The sequence below is a fragment of the Sebastes fasciatus genome, chromosome 7 (genome assembly GCF_043250625.1).
Source record: "Sebastes fasciatus isolate fSebFas1 chromosome 7, fSebFas1.pri, whole genome shotgun sequence".
Classification (NCBI taxonomy): Eukaryota; Metazoa; Chordata; class Actinopteri; order Perciformes; family Sebastidae; genus Sebastes; species Sebastes fasciatus.
In genome coordinates, this window is record NC_133801.1 from 25,629,306 (window position 1) to 25,645,942 (window position 16,637).

The 16,637-nt window shown below is 39.7% G+C and overlaps 2 protein-coding genes across 7 annotated transcripts; one reads left to right on the forward strand and one right to left on the reverse strand.

Annotated features, from left to right (window-relative positions):
- The first annotated feature begins 234 nt into the window (after nucleotides 1-234).
- Nucleotides 235-7,675, forward strand: LOC141770450 (ras-related protein Rab-34-like). 2 transcript variants are annotated; one of them, XM_074639949.1, is made up of 12 exons: nucleotides 235-460; nucleotides 671-709; nucleotides 1,747-1,863; nucleotides 1,950-2,041; nucleotides 2,126-2,194; nucleotides 3,581-3,682; nucleotides 3,772-3,836; nucleotides 3,954-4,005; nucleotides 4,096-4,177; nucleotides 5,039-5,129; nucleotides 6,849-6,956; nucleotides 7,044-7,675. In XM_074639949.1, exons 3-12 carry the CDS (start codon nucleotides 1,789-1,791, stop codon nucleotides 7,112-7,114), a joined length of 807 nt encoding a protein of 268 aa, XP_074496050.1. In that variant the 5' UTR covers nucleotides 235-460; nucleotides 671-709; nucleotides 1,747-1,788; the 3' UTR covers nucleotides 7,115-7,675. The 2 variants fall into 2 exon arrangements, with proteins under 2 accessions (XP_074496050.1, XP_074496052.1); XM_074639951.1 differs by having other exon boundaries at nucleotides 236-460; nucleotides 2,129-2,194.
- On the reverse strand, nucleotides 5,240-14,770 carry LOC141770451 (adenine phosphoribosyltransferase). Of its 5 annotated transcripts, none has more exons than XM_074639952.1 (6): nucleotides 14,604-14,770; nucleotides 11,655-11,806; nucleotides 11,396-11,489; nucleotides 10,996-11,142; nucleotides 9,589-9,684; nucleotides 5,240-8,016 (listed from the first exon to the last, which is right to left on the reverse strand). In XM_074639952.1, exons 1-6 carry the CDS (start codon nucleotides 14,728-14,730, stop codon nucleotides 7,877-7,879), a joined length of 756 nt encoding a protein of 251 aa, XP_074496053.1. In that variant the 5' UTR covers nucleotides 14,731-14,770; the 3' UTR covers nucleotides 5,240-7,876. The 5 variants fall into 5 exon arrangements, with proteins under 5 accessions (XP_074496053.1, XP_074496055.1, XP_074496054.1 ...); XM_074639954.1 differs by having other exon boundaries at nucleotides 11,655-11,790; nucleotides 14,600-14,770; XM_074639953.1 differs by having other exon boundaries at nucleotides 11,655-11,793; nucleotides 14,600-14,770.
- Nucleotides 14,771-16,637: the final 1,867 nt, after the last annotated feature.

Below are 16,637 nucleotides of genomic sequence, written 5' to 3' on the forward strand. Positions count from 1 at the left end.
CGTGTAGACAGTAAAAAAAAATCATGTTATAGAGAAATATAACTACATAAATAAATAAGAATAAAAACAAAAGGAAACAATAAAAGGTCAATAAGATAAATGTCCAATTTGTTCTACATCTTGATAGATCGATAGATAGATCGATAGATAGATAGATAGATAGATAGATAGATAGATAGATAGATTTTCTTTACCTCATTTCCTCCAGCAGGGGGCCGAGCAGAGAAAAATGTGGGAGGAAAGAAAAAAAGGAATCCAGGGATCTGAGTCAGCAGCTCCAGTCTGCTCCTCTTCTCCTCTCTCTTCTCCTCTTCCTCAACTTCCGTGGATCCATTTCACCTCTGATCACTATCGAATCCACACTTTAACGCTTTTCAATGAACATGCATGAGTCTACATCACAATAAGGAAGAAAACAAGCCGAAACACAGCAGAGAGGAGAGTCTGGAGTCTCGATGAGGTAACGTGATGTGTTAACTTCTTCAGCAGCTCAAACACGCTTAAAAGTTTCATTCAGTCATGTATGTGTAACTTTAACTTATAGCTTTCTTAATAACTTTACATAAACAATACGATACTTTACCTGGTGTTTGGATGTAAGATGGAGTTTTAAAGTCTCAGTTTTTTACGGTGGACCAAACTAACTCTTCTTCTTCTTCTTCATTACCAGGAGCTTTGATGAAGTAGAGGATTAAAACAGATCTACACAGTAAGTGGATCAACACTGATTACATTTGTCTGGCTCTGCATCTGGTCATGCTGTTGCTACACAATGGATCACTAATAATATTTTCTCTCACTACAGTGTATTGTTTGACTCTCTTTATTTGCAGTGAGTCAGGATGTAGATGTGTGTGTGCAGTACAGTCTATGTTCTGGTTGCCTGGGAAAATAAAACAAATATAAAGATGGCAGGAAGAGAACATGTGAGCTATATTTATCCCAAATGTAATAGACACAAACGTATTTTTCTTTGTGCCTTATAGAACTAACATACAGGTATTGATTCATCTATTTCTTGGTGACTCATTCTTTTCTAAGTGTTTTTATAATATATAAAATATAGATATTTATACATGCCAAAAATGTGCAGAAGATAAATTACATTCAGTTTAGTTCAGTCGAGATCTTTATTGTCCCAGAAGGGGAAATTATTGCTGCAGCAAGAAAACAAATAGAAAGCTGCAACTAATGGATAATTGAATTATTATTACTATTATTAGTCTGTAAATTTAAATTGTCTGTATCGTGCAACCAACAGTCCATAAACCCAAATGCATTAAGTTTACTATCAAAGAAGACTCAGAAAACCAGTAAATATTCCCATTTGAGCTGTCGAACCGTGAATTTTGGGGATTTTGATTGAAAGAGTGACAGAAACGATCAATCAATTATTTTGATTGATTAATCAAAATTGTTTCAGCTTTAGAACTAACATTTTATGTATTATTTTATCAATGTAAGTTTAATATATTTGGGTTTTGACTGTTGGTTGGACGAAACAAGTTATGAGATACTCAATTTACAAGGGTATGTAATGATATAAAACAGTGAAAAGCAGAAAATCTTCGTATTTGAGTGGCTGGATCCAGAGAATATTTTCAATACGAGCTTCATTTAACATCTCGTAAGTTTAATTTCCAGTAGCAACAGTAAAAGTGAGCAGCAGGTCTGGAAATCATTCATTGCAGTCTAGATATTCTGAAGCCTTAACTAGTTAACATGTCTTTTTCTCTCTCTGTCCAGCTCACCACATGTCCCTCTGCTAAACATTTACCCCGAAGCTTCATGTCCCTCCGAGTTTCAGCCATGAGTGTTCTTCCTCCTGTCCGAAGGGACCGTGTCATTGCTCAGCTCCCTCAGGTAAAATCATTTACTGTTATTATCGCCTACGGTTGTCCACCAGCTCTCTAAAACAGCCTCACAAAACCCCTCTTCTTCTCTTGTAGTATTTCAGGAAAGAGGCAGCTCTCCACACTGACCAGGACTTCAACAATAAAGTGAAGACGGCCTGTCAGGAGCAGCGAACTGGCACTGTGGGGTGAGAGCAGGAACCAGCAGCCACAACATGATACTGGATGTGTGACACTTATTCACTTGTTGCTTCTTCTTTTATTCTTCTCAGCAGATTTAAAATCTCTAAGGTCATTGTTGTGGGAGACCTGGCTGTGGGGAAAACCTGTCTGATTAATAGGTGAGCTCAAACACACTCACTGAGGCACTTCTGGGAATAAATAAATAACTCATGTACCTCCTTCAAGGAAGCACAATCCTCTAAGTTAACTATTTTATTATTAAAAAGTGTAGAAGTCTTAAATCTGCATTAAAATACACACTGTAATAGACACTGGTGGAAAGTAACTACTTAAGTACTGTACTAAAGTATAATTTTGAGGTCATTTTGCTTTACTTAAGTATTTCAATTTTATGCTACTTTATACTTCTATTCCACAACATTTATCTGACAGCTGGAAATACTTTACAGTTTAAGATTAACAAAACATACGATCACTTCATAGAATACGATACTGTGCTATAGATTAAACTACCCAACAGCATATAAAGTAGTTCAAATCTGCTCCACCTCTACCAGCTGTAATGTTTACAGTAAATGCTGCTTACATACACACTATACTCACTTTTAACAGTTTCTTCTGCACTATATTCACTTTTTTGATAGTCGTGTATCACAGCTGTTACCCTGCACTATATTCACTTTTAACAGTTTTCTCCGTCTCCTTGTATTTTTAAATCTGGTATATTTTTTTGTACTTTGTACTACTAACTTTTTTACTGCCTTTTTACTAACATGTTTTTGCACTATGGAACTGTGATGCTGGAAACTTGAATTTCCCTCAGGATTAATAAAGTTACTATCTATCTATCTATCTATCTATCTATCTATCTATCTATCTATCTATCTATCTATCTATCTATCTATCTATCTATCTATCTATCTACATGTTAAAGCATCAGTAATAATATTCCAATAATGTGATATATGTAATTATATACCTCCGGAAGGCCCAACAAGCACTTTTACTAAGTGAAATCTTGAATGTAGGACTTGTAACAGAGTATTATTGCTATTTAACTTAAGTTAAAGATGGAATAGAATTCTGTTTATGCTGCTCAAAGTATTAAAATTAAGTTTAAGGCATTTTAAAAGGCCAGGTCCGGCCAATAATCCACAGGAGATGCTGTCCCTAGTTTTCATTGTAACTGTATGTTATACCAGAGAAATAGTCCCTAATATACAGCATATTCCACTGTAATTTGACTGAACCAACAATTTAGAAAATCCACCCGATTCAACTATTATCAGGCCATTAAATAGGCATCATCAGTCGCTATAAGCACCATAGATGTGGGTCATTAGGGGCCTACTACGCCTACTATGTTGGAAAATCAGTGGATCTACACATTAATTCAGTGGATGGCGATGTGAATGTGAATGGTTTTATATTTTACTGAAATCTTTTGAGAGTATTTTGAGATATCTTGATCAGAAACAAACAAATCAAAAATATAGCCTCCTTCATTTAGATAAATACTGAAGATATTTGTCTTATGTTTTCAGATTTTGCAAAGATGCTTTTGATAAAAACTACAAGGCAACGATCGGTGTCGACTTTGAGATGGAGCGCTTCGAGGTGCTGGGCGTTCCTTTCAGCCTACAGCTGTAAGTCTTCATTATTCTACATAAAAAACAAAGTAAACTGAGTCTTGTCTGATGCAAACAATGCTCACATATCTGTCTCTATGTTACAGCTGGGACACTGCAGGCCAAGAAAGGTTCAAGTGCATCGCTTCCACGTACTACAGAGGAGCGCAGAGTGAGAGATTTGTGTGTTTTAGGGCAGAAAACTAATAAGAAATGTACTAAAGACTCCTCTTTCCGTGTACACAATATCAAAAACTCTTAATTAATGTATTATTTTCTCTTCTTCCAGTTGTAATTATCGCGTTTGATGTTAATGACATCGCCTCTTTGGGCCATGTGAGGTGAGCTTATTCATTATGAGCAGATTGTTGGCACTCGTACAGATTTTGGTCCCAGCTGGAGGTCTTTAACTGGTCTCGTTGTGTCTGCAGGCAGTGGCTCGAAGACGCCCTGAAAGAGAACGACCCCACCGCTGTTCAGCTGTTCCTCGTCGGCACAAAGAAAGACCTGAGCGTACGTCTTTTCACTGTTTAAAGTGGACATGCCTGTGGACGTTTTTATGTCTTTTACTGGAGTCGAATGTCAAATGTTTGGATTGTTGCCAGCTGCACAAAGCGTTTGTGTCCGGGCTCCAACCTCAGGAATGTAGCTTCACTAGACTCCACAGCTTTTCTGATAGAGGCTGAAATGATGGACATGCAGACATTTCTAACTGTATTTAAGCAGTGGTGGGAAGTAGGAAGCAGACTCTTCTTCCATTTCAAGATGTTTGGAATATTTCTTGAACTATTTGAAATGCGTCTCTTCTTTGACTTTATTGTGATTTGGTGGTAAGATGGAGCACGCTGAGATTTGGTATTTAGTTTTTGTCTATTTGGACCAATGTTGTGGCTTTTGCAACAAATTAGATTAGTGGATTTTATTATTTCTAGAGTCATTCCCTTGCGGTAGAATCAAATATTCCAGTTCTCTTATTACCACTGAAAAACAGTCGAACATTATAGTGTATAAAACTACAGAGCTGAATGATTATTCGCTCGACAGAAAATCAATTGTAAACTATTTTAATGATTGATTAATCAGCATTTTTCAGGCAAAAATACCCCAAAAAAAAAAGAAATTCTGTTTTTCTTTGTCTTATAGGACAGAAAACTGAATATCTTTGGATTTTAGACTGTTAGTCGACCAAAACAAGCAATTCGAAGGCCTCACCTTGGACATTATAATGGATAGTTTTTACTTACTCTACCATTTTATAGACTAAATGATTTCTCAACTAAGCAAGAAAATAATCATCAGATTAATCGGTAATGAAAACAGACCTTTTGTGTTTAACTTGCTTACATTATATCTAACTTTGTCTTTCTCCGACAGTCTCCTGCTCAGTATTCTCAGATTGAAAAAGACGCCCTCAAACTAGCACAGGAGATGAGAGCAGAGTACTGGGCTGTGTCGTCACTGACGGGTGAGTGTTTTATATTTAAATACAGTAACACAACCAGTAACTCCACCACTGACTTAGAGGCCCTAAGGTGGGTCAGATAAGGGTCTTTCATTCATTTCCATGCTGCAGACTTATGTTTTACTTCATCATTTTATTGTGAGATTTACTGTAAAAAAAGATTGAATAGTTACGTCAAAAACATGCCTTTTGTATGCATCATTGATCATAAAGGTGTTTTGCCATAAGAGGACACCCATCAAGTGTCATCAGGGCTTTATTTTCTAGTTGTTAGTCAGAGCAATATGTCAGATTTGAGAAACAATAAATGTGGATCTATCTATACAGTTGGTAGGGAACACTGAATATTATCTTTCTAAAGAGCTCACAATTTATTTTACTAGCCAACAGTTTCTATTGTAAAGTTACATGTACTGTATCATATAGAGTTGGGAAGTGTGAGATATTTTGCGCGCCCCTGGTTGAGTAAGTAAAAGTTCATACATTTTTCACATAGACAATATACGTGACTTCACTTGTGTGACAGTTATGTGCAAAGGATTAAGAACTCTGCTGGAAAATATCTGGTTCTTTGATAAAAAGTGGAAGGTACCAGCTTGTGTACATAAAAAGTTGACTACATTTCCCAAGGTGCATTTTGGCAAAGGAACACCTGATCACATGGTTACAATTCTGTCACGTGCCCCACTAACAGCCACGTTTTGTTAAAGGTCCCATATCGTGCTCATTTTCCTCATACTGTCTGCATGAATATACCTGTATTCACCCTCTGTCTGAAACGCTCCGTTTTAGTGCATTTCAACGGAATTGCGTTGCTAGGCAACAGCTTGGGTCCATGTTTACTTCCTGTCAGCTGATGTTATTTACATACACTGCAACAGGAAATAAACTGGGACACATTTAGAATGTTTATGTTTAAAACCGTGTAATGGTCTAAATATTGTATATTTGTGACATCACAAATGGACAAAAATCGTAACGGCTTGTTTCAAATGCACAATTTCTGAATACGGGCTGTGTGTATTTCTCCGTATATTGAGCGTTTAACAGTCTTTATATAGCACTTAAACCTCTTTTATAATATAAAAGACCTGAAAATCTCACTTTTTTCAATATGGGACCTTTAAAGACTGCAACAACGAAGCGTTTTGAATTGGCTACAGCTCTGACTTGATTGTTTTCTCCATGGCAACGCCAGCTGAGGCTCATGGGTACTGTAGTATTCTGTGCTGTCTGCCATGCCATAATGACAGATAAAACATGATTTCTCAGAAACAAAGTTGAAATAATTAAAACTGGTGGGCCTAATGTCAACCTACATGGTTGTTTCATTATCTGGGAGAGTCCTGTGTTTCTATGTTCAGCAACATTGAGGATATGGTTCAGAGAAAAATTAAATGGAATACAGATTTCATTTAGTAGCTCTTAGTTCAATAATTGGACACACCGTTTGTTTCGTTTACCATACATTTGACAATTGTTAATTCCCCTCCTAATGTGTGATTTGCGCTGTATTAACATGATTTTTCCATTAACATTTGACTCTTTAAAATGACGATGTGGTAAGTTTTTTTCCTACATCAGGGTGAAGATCAGAAGCTAATATTAATGATCCTGGAGAGCGTCTTGCTTTTTTTAAAAGTCTATACGTTTCAGCCCTCCGCCCCACACCAGTAATTTCCACACAGTCCCTTACTGATCTATATTTCCTCCATGCTGTAGGGGAAAACGTCAGAGAGTTTTTCTTTCGAGTTGCATCGTTGGCGTTCGAGACCAACGTTCTCGCTGAGTTGGAGAAAAGTGGATCGAGGCAAATTGGGGGCGTCGTCAGTGAGTATCTGAACTCCTCTCTCTGTGATCATGGAAATCGACACATTGGTCACAAGGTTCTAACACCCTGCTGTTCCTTTGTTCTAGGAATTAACAGCACTTCACACAACACGTACAAAGATTCATCAAAGAAGAAGCAGTCGAACTGCTGTCAGTAAAGATGGAAGCAGGAGGTTAAAGTCGAAGGTTCAGACTGAAAATGAGGGAAAAGACTGGAGGGATTTCAGTGGTCGGAGCAGGAGGAGGGACTTCCTGACATGTTTGAGTTCAGTTTTTCCTGGCCTAGAAAGCGTTTTCCTCTGTGGGATGTGGATTCTTGTGGTGTTGCTCAGTTTAACTTGTCTAGAGTTACAGAGTGACACAGCAATTACACATAAAAATGACTGTTTTAGTACTGCAGGGATGCCAAAGTAAGACTGTTGATGTTTTTAACATGGTGGATGGGTGGATGATTAAATATTCAGTCTCGCTGCTGTAGTTTAACAATTAAGATTTTTCTTCACAGTAAAACTCTGGTTTACCTTTAAAGTCTGTTATTTTAAATGCCTGTTTTTACTTGGTACTGCACCTCTTTTCATTATGCTGTAGATCAGACGCTCCCAACCTTTGTGTAAGAATTAAGATTACACAGTAAATCACAAGAAAAAAAGCAAAGATTTGAAGAAAGTCTGAAAATATAAACAGAATTTTGTGTAGCAGGAATGTTTTTTCTGCTTTCTTATCCTGTTATTTATCTCACGCAGATCCTTTTATCTTTTCAAATTAATACATATTTTTGAAAACAGTTAGTTCAAATCACAGGATAGCTTGTGTTATTTAAAAGCAGATAAAACTTTCATGACCATCTCAGTCATAGAATATATCACTATTCCCCTTTTCTTCTTTACTGAAGTTGAAGTGAAGAAATCATGTTTTCTTGTTCAGTTGAAGCTTTTGAAGGAATCAAGATACTTTCCATCAATTTGGCTCTGGAGCTCTTCAGGGATGCAGTGAGAGAATTTGTAGTTTTCTTTAATCCACTTTCCTCCTTCAGTGTTCTCGATGGCCACGGCTGCTACCCCTGCAGGAACACAGAGAGTGATATTTATTTTAAAATGCTGAGGATCTTTGAATTATGTTACACTAGTGGTGGGAGAAGTATTCAAATATTTTACTTAACTAAAAAGTAGAAATACTCTGTTACAAGTAAAAGTCCTGCATTTAAAATCATACTCAAGTAAAATTACATTATAATCAAAATATACTTAAAGGTTCTCTATATAATATCCAGAATATTAATATAGCAGCAAACAACTATTTGCTATGTAAAGATATAGTGGGGTAATGTCTACCTAAGCAGAGAATGAAGTCACTCTCCCTCTGTGTGTGTTGTAATCCGAGCTTCTCTGTGCTTTGTTGACATAGCCGGGCCGGCCGTGCGTGCTTTTAGTGCATGTGAGCGTGCCCCATCAGCCCATTCTCATTCCCAGGGCGTCAAATACTGACTCTGTCACGGCCATCGGCGTTAGTTACCGACACTTAGGGCACCCTTTAGCGTCATTATGAGACCCACCGGACTTTCCATTAACTACAATATAAACCTGCGTCAATATTAAACGCTCTTGGAAAGTGCGCCAGGAGTGTGGTGACTTTAAGAGGGAAAAGAGACTCGCCAGGCGGATGGGAGCGGAGGTGGATGGGTCCAACAAACACAAGGCTTTCATCCAGGAGGCGGCTGTTCGTGTCCAGTGCGTCACGTTACAATCAGCTTATCGTTCATGTCTCCTGTTCACAACGTTCAGTGTCATTTTCACTGTACAAACGTAGTCGTTTTAAGCCCAACAATGTTTTTTTTCCTAAACCTAACTATAGTGGTTTTATTGCCTGAACATAAGCAAGTGTTTTTGTTTACTTCACAACATTAAGCACGTGTTTACTGCGACCGAAAAGAGTGACATCGAGGGGTCTGACAAAGCGCCAGTATGTGACGAGTTGCGATGAGAACGTGTTGGCCTCACTGGCTATCTCAAGGTCGCTGCTCTGCACTGCTCTCATACGGCGGTTACAGCTGAGGCGTCGTCAAAGAAGCGTAGCACCCACCCCTCCGGTTTCCCCTCAGGTAAACACTGTTAGCACTGTAAGCAGTGTTGCTGTTGTTTTCACTGTTAGCGCTGTTAGCACCATTAGCTACGAGCTGCCGGTTCAGCTGTTGCCATGTTGAGAGCCGTATATAGAGATGCTCTGAATTTCACATTGAGCAACTCCAAAGTACCAAAACAAAAAGTACTAATTATACAGAATGGCTCATGTCAGAATCATATATATTACTGCATTATAATAAGTGGAGCTCATTTTAATTACTTTATAAACTTCTGGGTAGCTTAATCTATAATAATTTATCACATTTCTTTTACATTATTTTTGTATTAATAATATAAATCTGCAAAGCAAGTAATCAAATCAAATGAATAAATGTAGTGGAGTAAAAAGTACTAGTAATATTTCTCTCTGTAGTGGAGTAGAATAAAGTGGCATAAAATGGAAATACTCAAGTACAATATTGCCGAACTCGTACTTTACTTAAGTACAGTACTTGAGTAAATGTACTTAGTTACATTCCACCACTGATTATAAGGTAACCATCTCAACTGACCTACAACAGTGGCTCCCAGCCTCTCCACCAGCTGGATGGAAGCCTTCATTGTGCCTCCAGTCTCTATCCATTGGTCCACTAACAACACCCTCAGACCTGCAGGAAGGAGACACATGCCAACCAATTATATCCACTGGATCTGTTTTTGTTTAACAACTTTCACAGGCAAACAAAGTCAAGTATATAAAGAACACCTCCTTTTCTTTTAATAAAGAGGACATAGAGAGAGAAAGAGAGGACCTAGCAAAATAAACAATTTAGACAAGGTTAACAAATAAAAAGGAATAGTGTGCTATCATGTATCTAATACAAAATACAAAGCAAACAACAACACAAATAATACAATAAATCATATGGTGAATACATGTACAGATGTGCAAATGTAAATATGCACAAAAAAGAATTAAGTAATTAATCAAAATTAAATATAACATTAACATCTATCTCTCTGCTCATTCTCTAATCCTCCACCAAAGGAAAACTCACCCGAATTGTTAAACAAAATGGAATAAATATAATATATAATAAATAAATAGTCTTCCATAACTGTAGCAAACATCTTTTGGTAGGAAAAAAGACAGTGGGGATAAAAAACATCTACGTCTATGGACTTATATGATTTTTAGTGTATTAAAGATGAATAAACAACCCTCATAATATCTGACATGATGTCAAAGATACAACTCCAACATCAACTGAATGATTAATTCACATATTAACACTAGAGGGGGCTGTGTCACAGGGAATAAAACGACATGAACCCTGCAGTGAAAATCATTTGAGACATGTATTGTTCAAGGTTAAGTTGATTTTTAGACAATTAGTTCATGAATCCATCAGTCAATTGACACAATCAGCAACTATTTTAATAGTCAATTCAGCATTTTAGTAATTTTTCAAGCAAAAGCTTTGGTTGCAGCTTCTCAGATGTGAGGATTTCAAACTTTTCTTTGTCATATATGATAATGAACTGAATATCTTTGGGTTTAAGACTGTTGGTTGAATAAAACAAGCAATTTGATTACATCCCCATGGGCTGTGGAATATCATTATGGACATTGGTCATAATTTTCTTCAAATCTTTATTGCTTATTATCTTAATTCTACATATAAATACAGCTGTGCATTGAAGCTTTTCGTACGCCTAAAACAACTCTTTGTATTACTTTTTGCATGGAAATTATTCAATTATAAGACTGAATATCTACAAAAAACACAAATAACTTAAGTCTAAACTGACTGACATGCTTGTCAGTGCACACAAACTGAAGTGTGGTCTTTTTGAAATATACAGTATTTTCAGATGTAGCAGTCCCAACCCTTGGGTGTGCAAACATTGCCAGCTGAGTAAACATTGTTTACCCAGCTGGGAGAAGGTTGAAGGGTAAAAAGCAAAGGGAGATTAACCTGGCTTCAGCACATCCAGTCTTACTTCCATAGTCTTTTCTCTGCCCGAGTAGTCGGTGTAGTTTTGGTTTTGGGTGGCGACACAGATGTGTCCTGCTTTACGGAGAGCCAGGAAACCTTTTCCGAGGGTGGTGGCAACAGACGCACCTGAAAAAAACATTTATCAGAAACATTCATCCACAATGACAGAATGATCATCGTCTGTGGCTAACCCCCCTGTGTGAACTAAACACTGCTATGCCATGTGCCACGAAGTGTCTAAATTTAGTATCTTCAGTCAGGGGATAGGTTTCATGACCTACCTACTAGCAGAGTAACTGGATCTTAAAATATAATTTAGTGTGAGACAACAAACTATTTATTTCCCTTCTTAAAACGAATTGATGTGTTTTTTTCTTACCTAGAATGAATCCCATTGCATCCATCCCGGCAACCAGATCAATGGTGTCACTGTGGAATGGACTGAGGAGGTCTTTGACACAGTCTGCAAGAGCCTGAATCAAGTGCAAAGACAGTGAATGCACAAAATGCAAAGTGTGCACATTAAATGGACACACAGTTTGTCTTTTTGTGTTATAACACAGTTTAATGCATGTGTTCAATGACAGGGGGATACAGCAGAAACAGTTGCAAGTAACTAGAAATCATGCATCACATACCTGGGAGTTGCAGTAGAGTCTGGACGGGTCCAGCCAGGCGAACGTTGGTCCTTTAGTGTTGGGCGCCATCAGAGACAGGTACCATCCTTTACGTCTGTCTGCAGGAGCGGCCAACACGTCCATTTGAGAAACAACACTGCTAGACGGAGAAACTGTGGTGAATGAAGTGGACTGTGAATGTGTGAATCTCAGGTTTCAGCAGGGGTGAATAGTGGGAGGGAGGAGGCTGTTAATAACACTGAACTTCATTACTTAGTCACTCTGCAGTTGACTAATGAGTTGATGACCAGTCTCAGCCTTGTCAAAGTATTGTAGAAGAAAATAGTTAAAGTGAAAATACAGTTTATTTTCTTCAATTTTGACAGCATACTCTGAGGAAGCTCTTTATTTCACAAAGCTTAGATTGCTGTTTGTTTTGTAGTCTGGGGAAAGTTTGTTTTGCATGTTTTAGCTCATTTAATACAAGTCCTGTCCACTTTACATCTGTGCCGACTATCATCCAAGGCATACAAGAGTGTTTCACTTCCTTTAATGCATTTTTTTCATTACTTCCCATTCATTTCACTACAAAGTAAGAATATAAACTAGCAGAGAGTTAAAACTTTCAGGAGTTGCAGTAGTTAATTATGAAACTGACACTATTTTTATATGGCAATACAGGTCAAAGAGCAGATTGAATGTATTGAATGTATTGAATGTATTAACACACAGCAGTATGCGAACTTTGATAAAGATATGCTATACATAGTATTCACTGGAAAGTTCCTGGATGTTGCTTTTTCTACTATGGTTGAATGAAATAAAACACTGGTATGCATTTGAAAATGACACTATCAAGTATTTGTGGTTTGCCATAAATGAGCAAAAACAGTAGAATGATCCTTTAACAGAGCAACATTGTATTTCAACTTTGATTATCAGGTTACGTGAAAAGAAATTTTGCGATGCTAAAGCAGCAGTGCAAATATGATTTAAAAAAGTTATTTTTATAAAATAGTCACTATATCCTGACTGTAGTGCATGAGATAGGTAATCTGAAAAAAATCAGTCCAGTGCTCCTAATGGCATCTGCAAGATTTCACAGACCGGAGGAAAACAACCAATCAGAGCTGAGCTGGAGCCTTGCCGTCTCTGAGCAGCTGTCAATCACTCGCAAACTCCGATCAAACGGTCAAACTAGGCAGCGCTGATCAAATATGAATCAATATTCTATTACTGTAATGCCTATTTCTCTCCTCAGATGTTTTCAGAAACATCTTGTAGTGTACTGTTTAGCGGTAAAATGAAGTTGTGTAAGTGAAAGTTTGTGAACCAGCAGCCATGTTGAGATCAGTTGAGGAAATACCAAGCACCGCCCACCAGCCGGAGCAAACTTTCTCATTTTACAGCTAAACAGTATACAAGATGATTCTGAAAACATTTGAGGCTAGAAATAGCCATTAGAGTAACAGAATATTGATTCATATTTGATCAGTGCTGCCTAGTTTGACCGTTCGATCAGAATACGCGAGTCATTGACAGCTGCCTCCGTTGAATGAACAGCCAATAGGAACACTCTCTCTCTTTGAAATGACCTGTGATTGGCCAAAGTCTCCCGTCACGGGCTAGATTTTAAAAGTCTGAAAACAGAGCCATGAGGAGGTGCAGAAGTCTAGTTTTCTCTCAGAACACTTGAATTACAATATGCTGAAAGGTTATTAAGGAATATTTGCCCAATGATGCCAAAAATAATTCTGCCTAGTGAAGCTTTAACTATAATAATCAGACCAATTGCTTAATTTTCACTATTGCTACTATGGTGAATCAATAAAATAAATATTATTGTGATTTGACCAGAAGATATAAATTATATTTCAAAGACTGCCACATTTCACATGGGGTCAGTGTTGCATACTCTAAAGAGAGATTTACATTTAGACACAGCTACGGCTCATATTCTCAAGTTTATGAGGAATGGTTACAAACATGATGTTGAACTGATGTCATGTTTCATGAAATGACGCATTCATTTTTTGGGGTCACAGAGACCCCTGCTGTAAGAAGTTGTTATAGATCAGTGGTTCTCAAACTGTGGTACGTACGCGAGCTCTCTGTAGTGGTACGCGAGCTCTCTGTAGTGGTACGCGAGCTCTTTGTAGTGGTACGCGAGCTCTCTGTAGTGGTACGCGAGCTCTTTGTAGTGGTACGCGAGCTCTCTGTAGTGGTACGCGAGCTCTCTGTAGTGGTACGCGAGCTCTTTGTAGTGGTACGCGAGCTCTCTGTAGTGGTACGCGAGCTCTTTGTAGCGGTACGCGAGCTCTCTGTAGTGGTACGCGGAGGAATCTCTGAAACATTTTTTAGAAATCAATAAGAAATAGGGCTGACCCGTAAATTTTTCTTCGTCATCATATTGTAGCGACCCTGCAGCACTAACATAAGAGAGACACTTGGGGAGTTCATGGGGGGAGATGTTGCCCTAGTTAAGCTGGATAGGTCAGGTTCATTAAGAGGGGAGGGGGCAGAGAGAGCAAAGGAGTGAGGGAGAAGGAGGAGGAGGCAGAAGAAGAAAGGCAGCAGGAACACGCCACGAAAGTTACGGCCAGTTTAGCTGATTAGCTAGTTTCGGCTACCAGCCTTTTGTTGTTTTGGGCACTCTTCCAACCCCGGGGTTAGCCTGTATCATAGGGTAATAAAACCCGGTTCTCCGGTTAAACTTCAGCCACCTTGTCCTCATCATTTAGCTAGCCAGCCGTGCTACGGAGCCGCGAGCACTACACTGGTGTCAGAAGTGGGATTCCCCGCCCCCACTCCCCGCACGACAGCTGGCTACCACCGCTAGCTACCGCCGGAGGAACGAGATGGCTGAACAGATGGAAAAGTCGGACTTCTACGCCCCAGAAACACCAATGAGAGAGCCAACAGATGATGGCCCGGTTGTAAGGAGAAAAGTGGTGACAATAACTCACTCACCGCTCGCTACACTGCTGACTGACGTCCCTGCTGTGATGGAAAACAGTCCGTTCCAGTTGGCCGCAAACGCCGGACCATGCTCTGGAGGAGCAGATGTAAACAATGCAGCCGCGTGCAGACCGCGCATCGGCCAATCAGAAAGCGATGACGTCACCACTCTGACAGCTCCCGAAGGTAAAAGGAGTGGCCAACCAGTCTATCCCAGAGTTAGAGAAAGACATTACAGCTACAATTGAGGATGGCTTTATGCAGAGAATGAGCATTGCAATGGAGCGTGCTTTTGGACATTTCCTGAATAATTCTAGAGGCAGCCTTATGTCCAGGATGGGAGGAGAACCAAAGAGTTGTGTGACTAGTCCTCTTGGTTGGTGCCCACATATGCATTATTTGTGTTAGCCGGGTTAGCATGGCTCAACCCGGCTAACACAAATAATGCATATGTGGGCACCAACCAAGCCCGTACCAAAACTGTCAGAGCTAAGGATGAGTATGCTACTGTTGCTGACATCCGTGACGCTAATGTTCCTGTTGACGTTCCGGGTTCAAAAACTACCCAACCTCCTGGTGAGGGCGCCACTGTGGATACCCACCCTGTGGGGAGACTTGGCAAGTGTAGCTCCCTTACCTCGGCTTCAGTTACTTCACCTGCTGCCGTCAACCAGCCAGGTGACCTGATACCTGCTCTGACTACTGTGCTTACTACGGCCTTGATGAGTGTTAAAGAAATGGCCCCGGCCCCATCCCCCAGGGACAGCCTCCTGAGCGTTGGGCGCTATGATGGACTCACTTCATGGGAGACGTACTGGGCTCAGTTCTGTCTTCTAGCAACAGCCAATGGCTGGTCCCCTGAAAAGAGAGCTGTCCATTTAATCTCGGCATTGGAGGGTGAGGCTAGGAAAGTACTGCTGGATGTGACTGCGGCCGACCTGGAGAACCCACAAGCTATATCTAGGGCCCTGGAGAGGCGCTTTGGGAACACCACCCCCGCAGTTGTGATGCGGCAGAGGTTCAACGAACGAGTGCGGGCACCTGGAGAAAAGCTGGGAGTGTTTGCGGCAGAGCTTCGCTACCTCGCCCAAAGAGGATTCCCTGATTTTGATGATGCAACACGCTTGGTGCTAACCAAGGAGGCATTCATTCGTGGCCTTCTACCCCTCCCATTACAGCAACAGGTCCAGCTGGCTGACCCTCAGACCCTGGAAGCAGCTCTAGAGAAAGCACTGGCAGTGGAAGACATCCTCATAGAGGGTTTCGAGCCTCACCCCAGACAGGTGTCGACACGCCCCAAGACTCAAGCCTTTCAGCCTGTCTGAAACGCGACGAATAAGAAAACTCATTATATTTAGGGATGGTTAACGCTGCAGCATCTCCTCTGCTGCACTGTCAGAACTCTCAGTCAGTCAGTCTGTGAACAGCTGATCAGAGAGGCCGCGTTGGAGACAGATACAACTACTCGTTACTGTAAGTTCAATAAAACTTTGCAACTGTAAAGCCAATACACGTTATCATTTCACTGTTCAACAAGCATAAACATGATGAAAGCTAATATACACACTTCAATATTTGTTTATTTATCGCAAGTCATATCGCAAGTCATATCGTCATCGCAATATTGAATATTGAACACATGGCAGATGTTCCTCATATGGTGCAGCCTGGTGTGAGAGGCTGCCCGTTGCGTAGTATGAGAGTTGTGTGGAAGAGTTTCAGTGCCAGTTCTAGTGCTCCCCCTTTGACAACAATAAGTAATATTCTTATTAGGAATAAATTTGCCTCCTGTGTGAACTGTGCATTGCTGAATAGGGTAGGCCTACGCTACTGTATTTTAACATCGGTCATAATGGTGGTACTTGGAGAGCCAAATATTTTCTGAGGTGGTACTTGGTGAAAAAAGTTTGAGAACCACTGTTATAGAAAATACATTTTCACATCTGTGCTTAGTGTTGGCAGTACTTTCATCCCAAATATTTGGATTTCTGTCAATAAACTCTCAGGTGATGAAAGGTATTGTGCACCAAAAACAAATCCACCTCC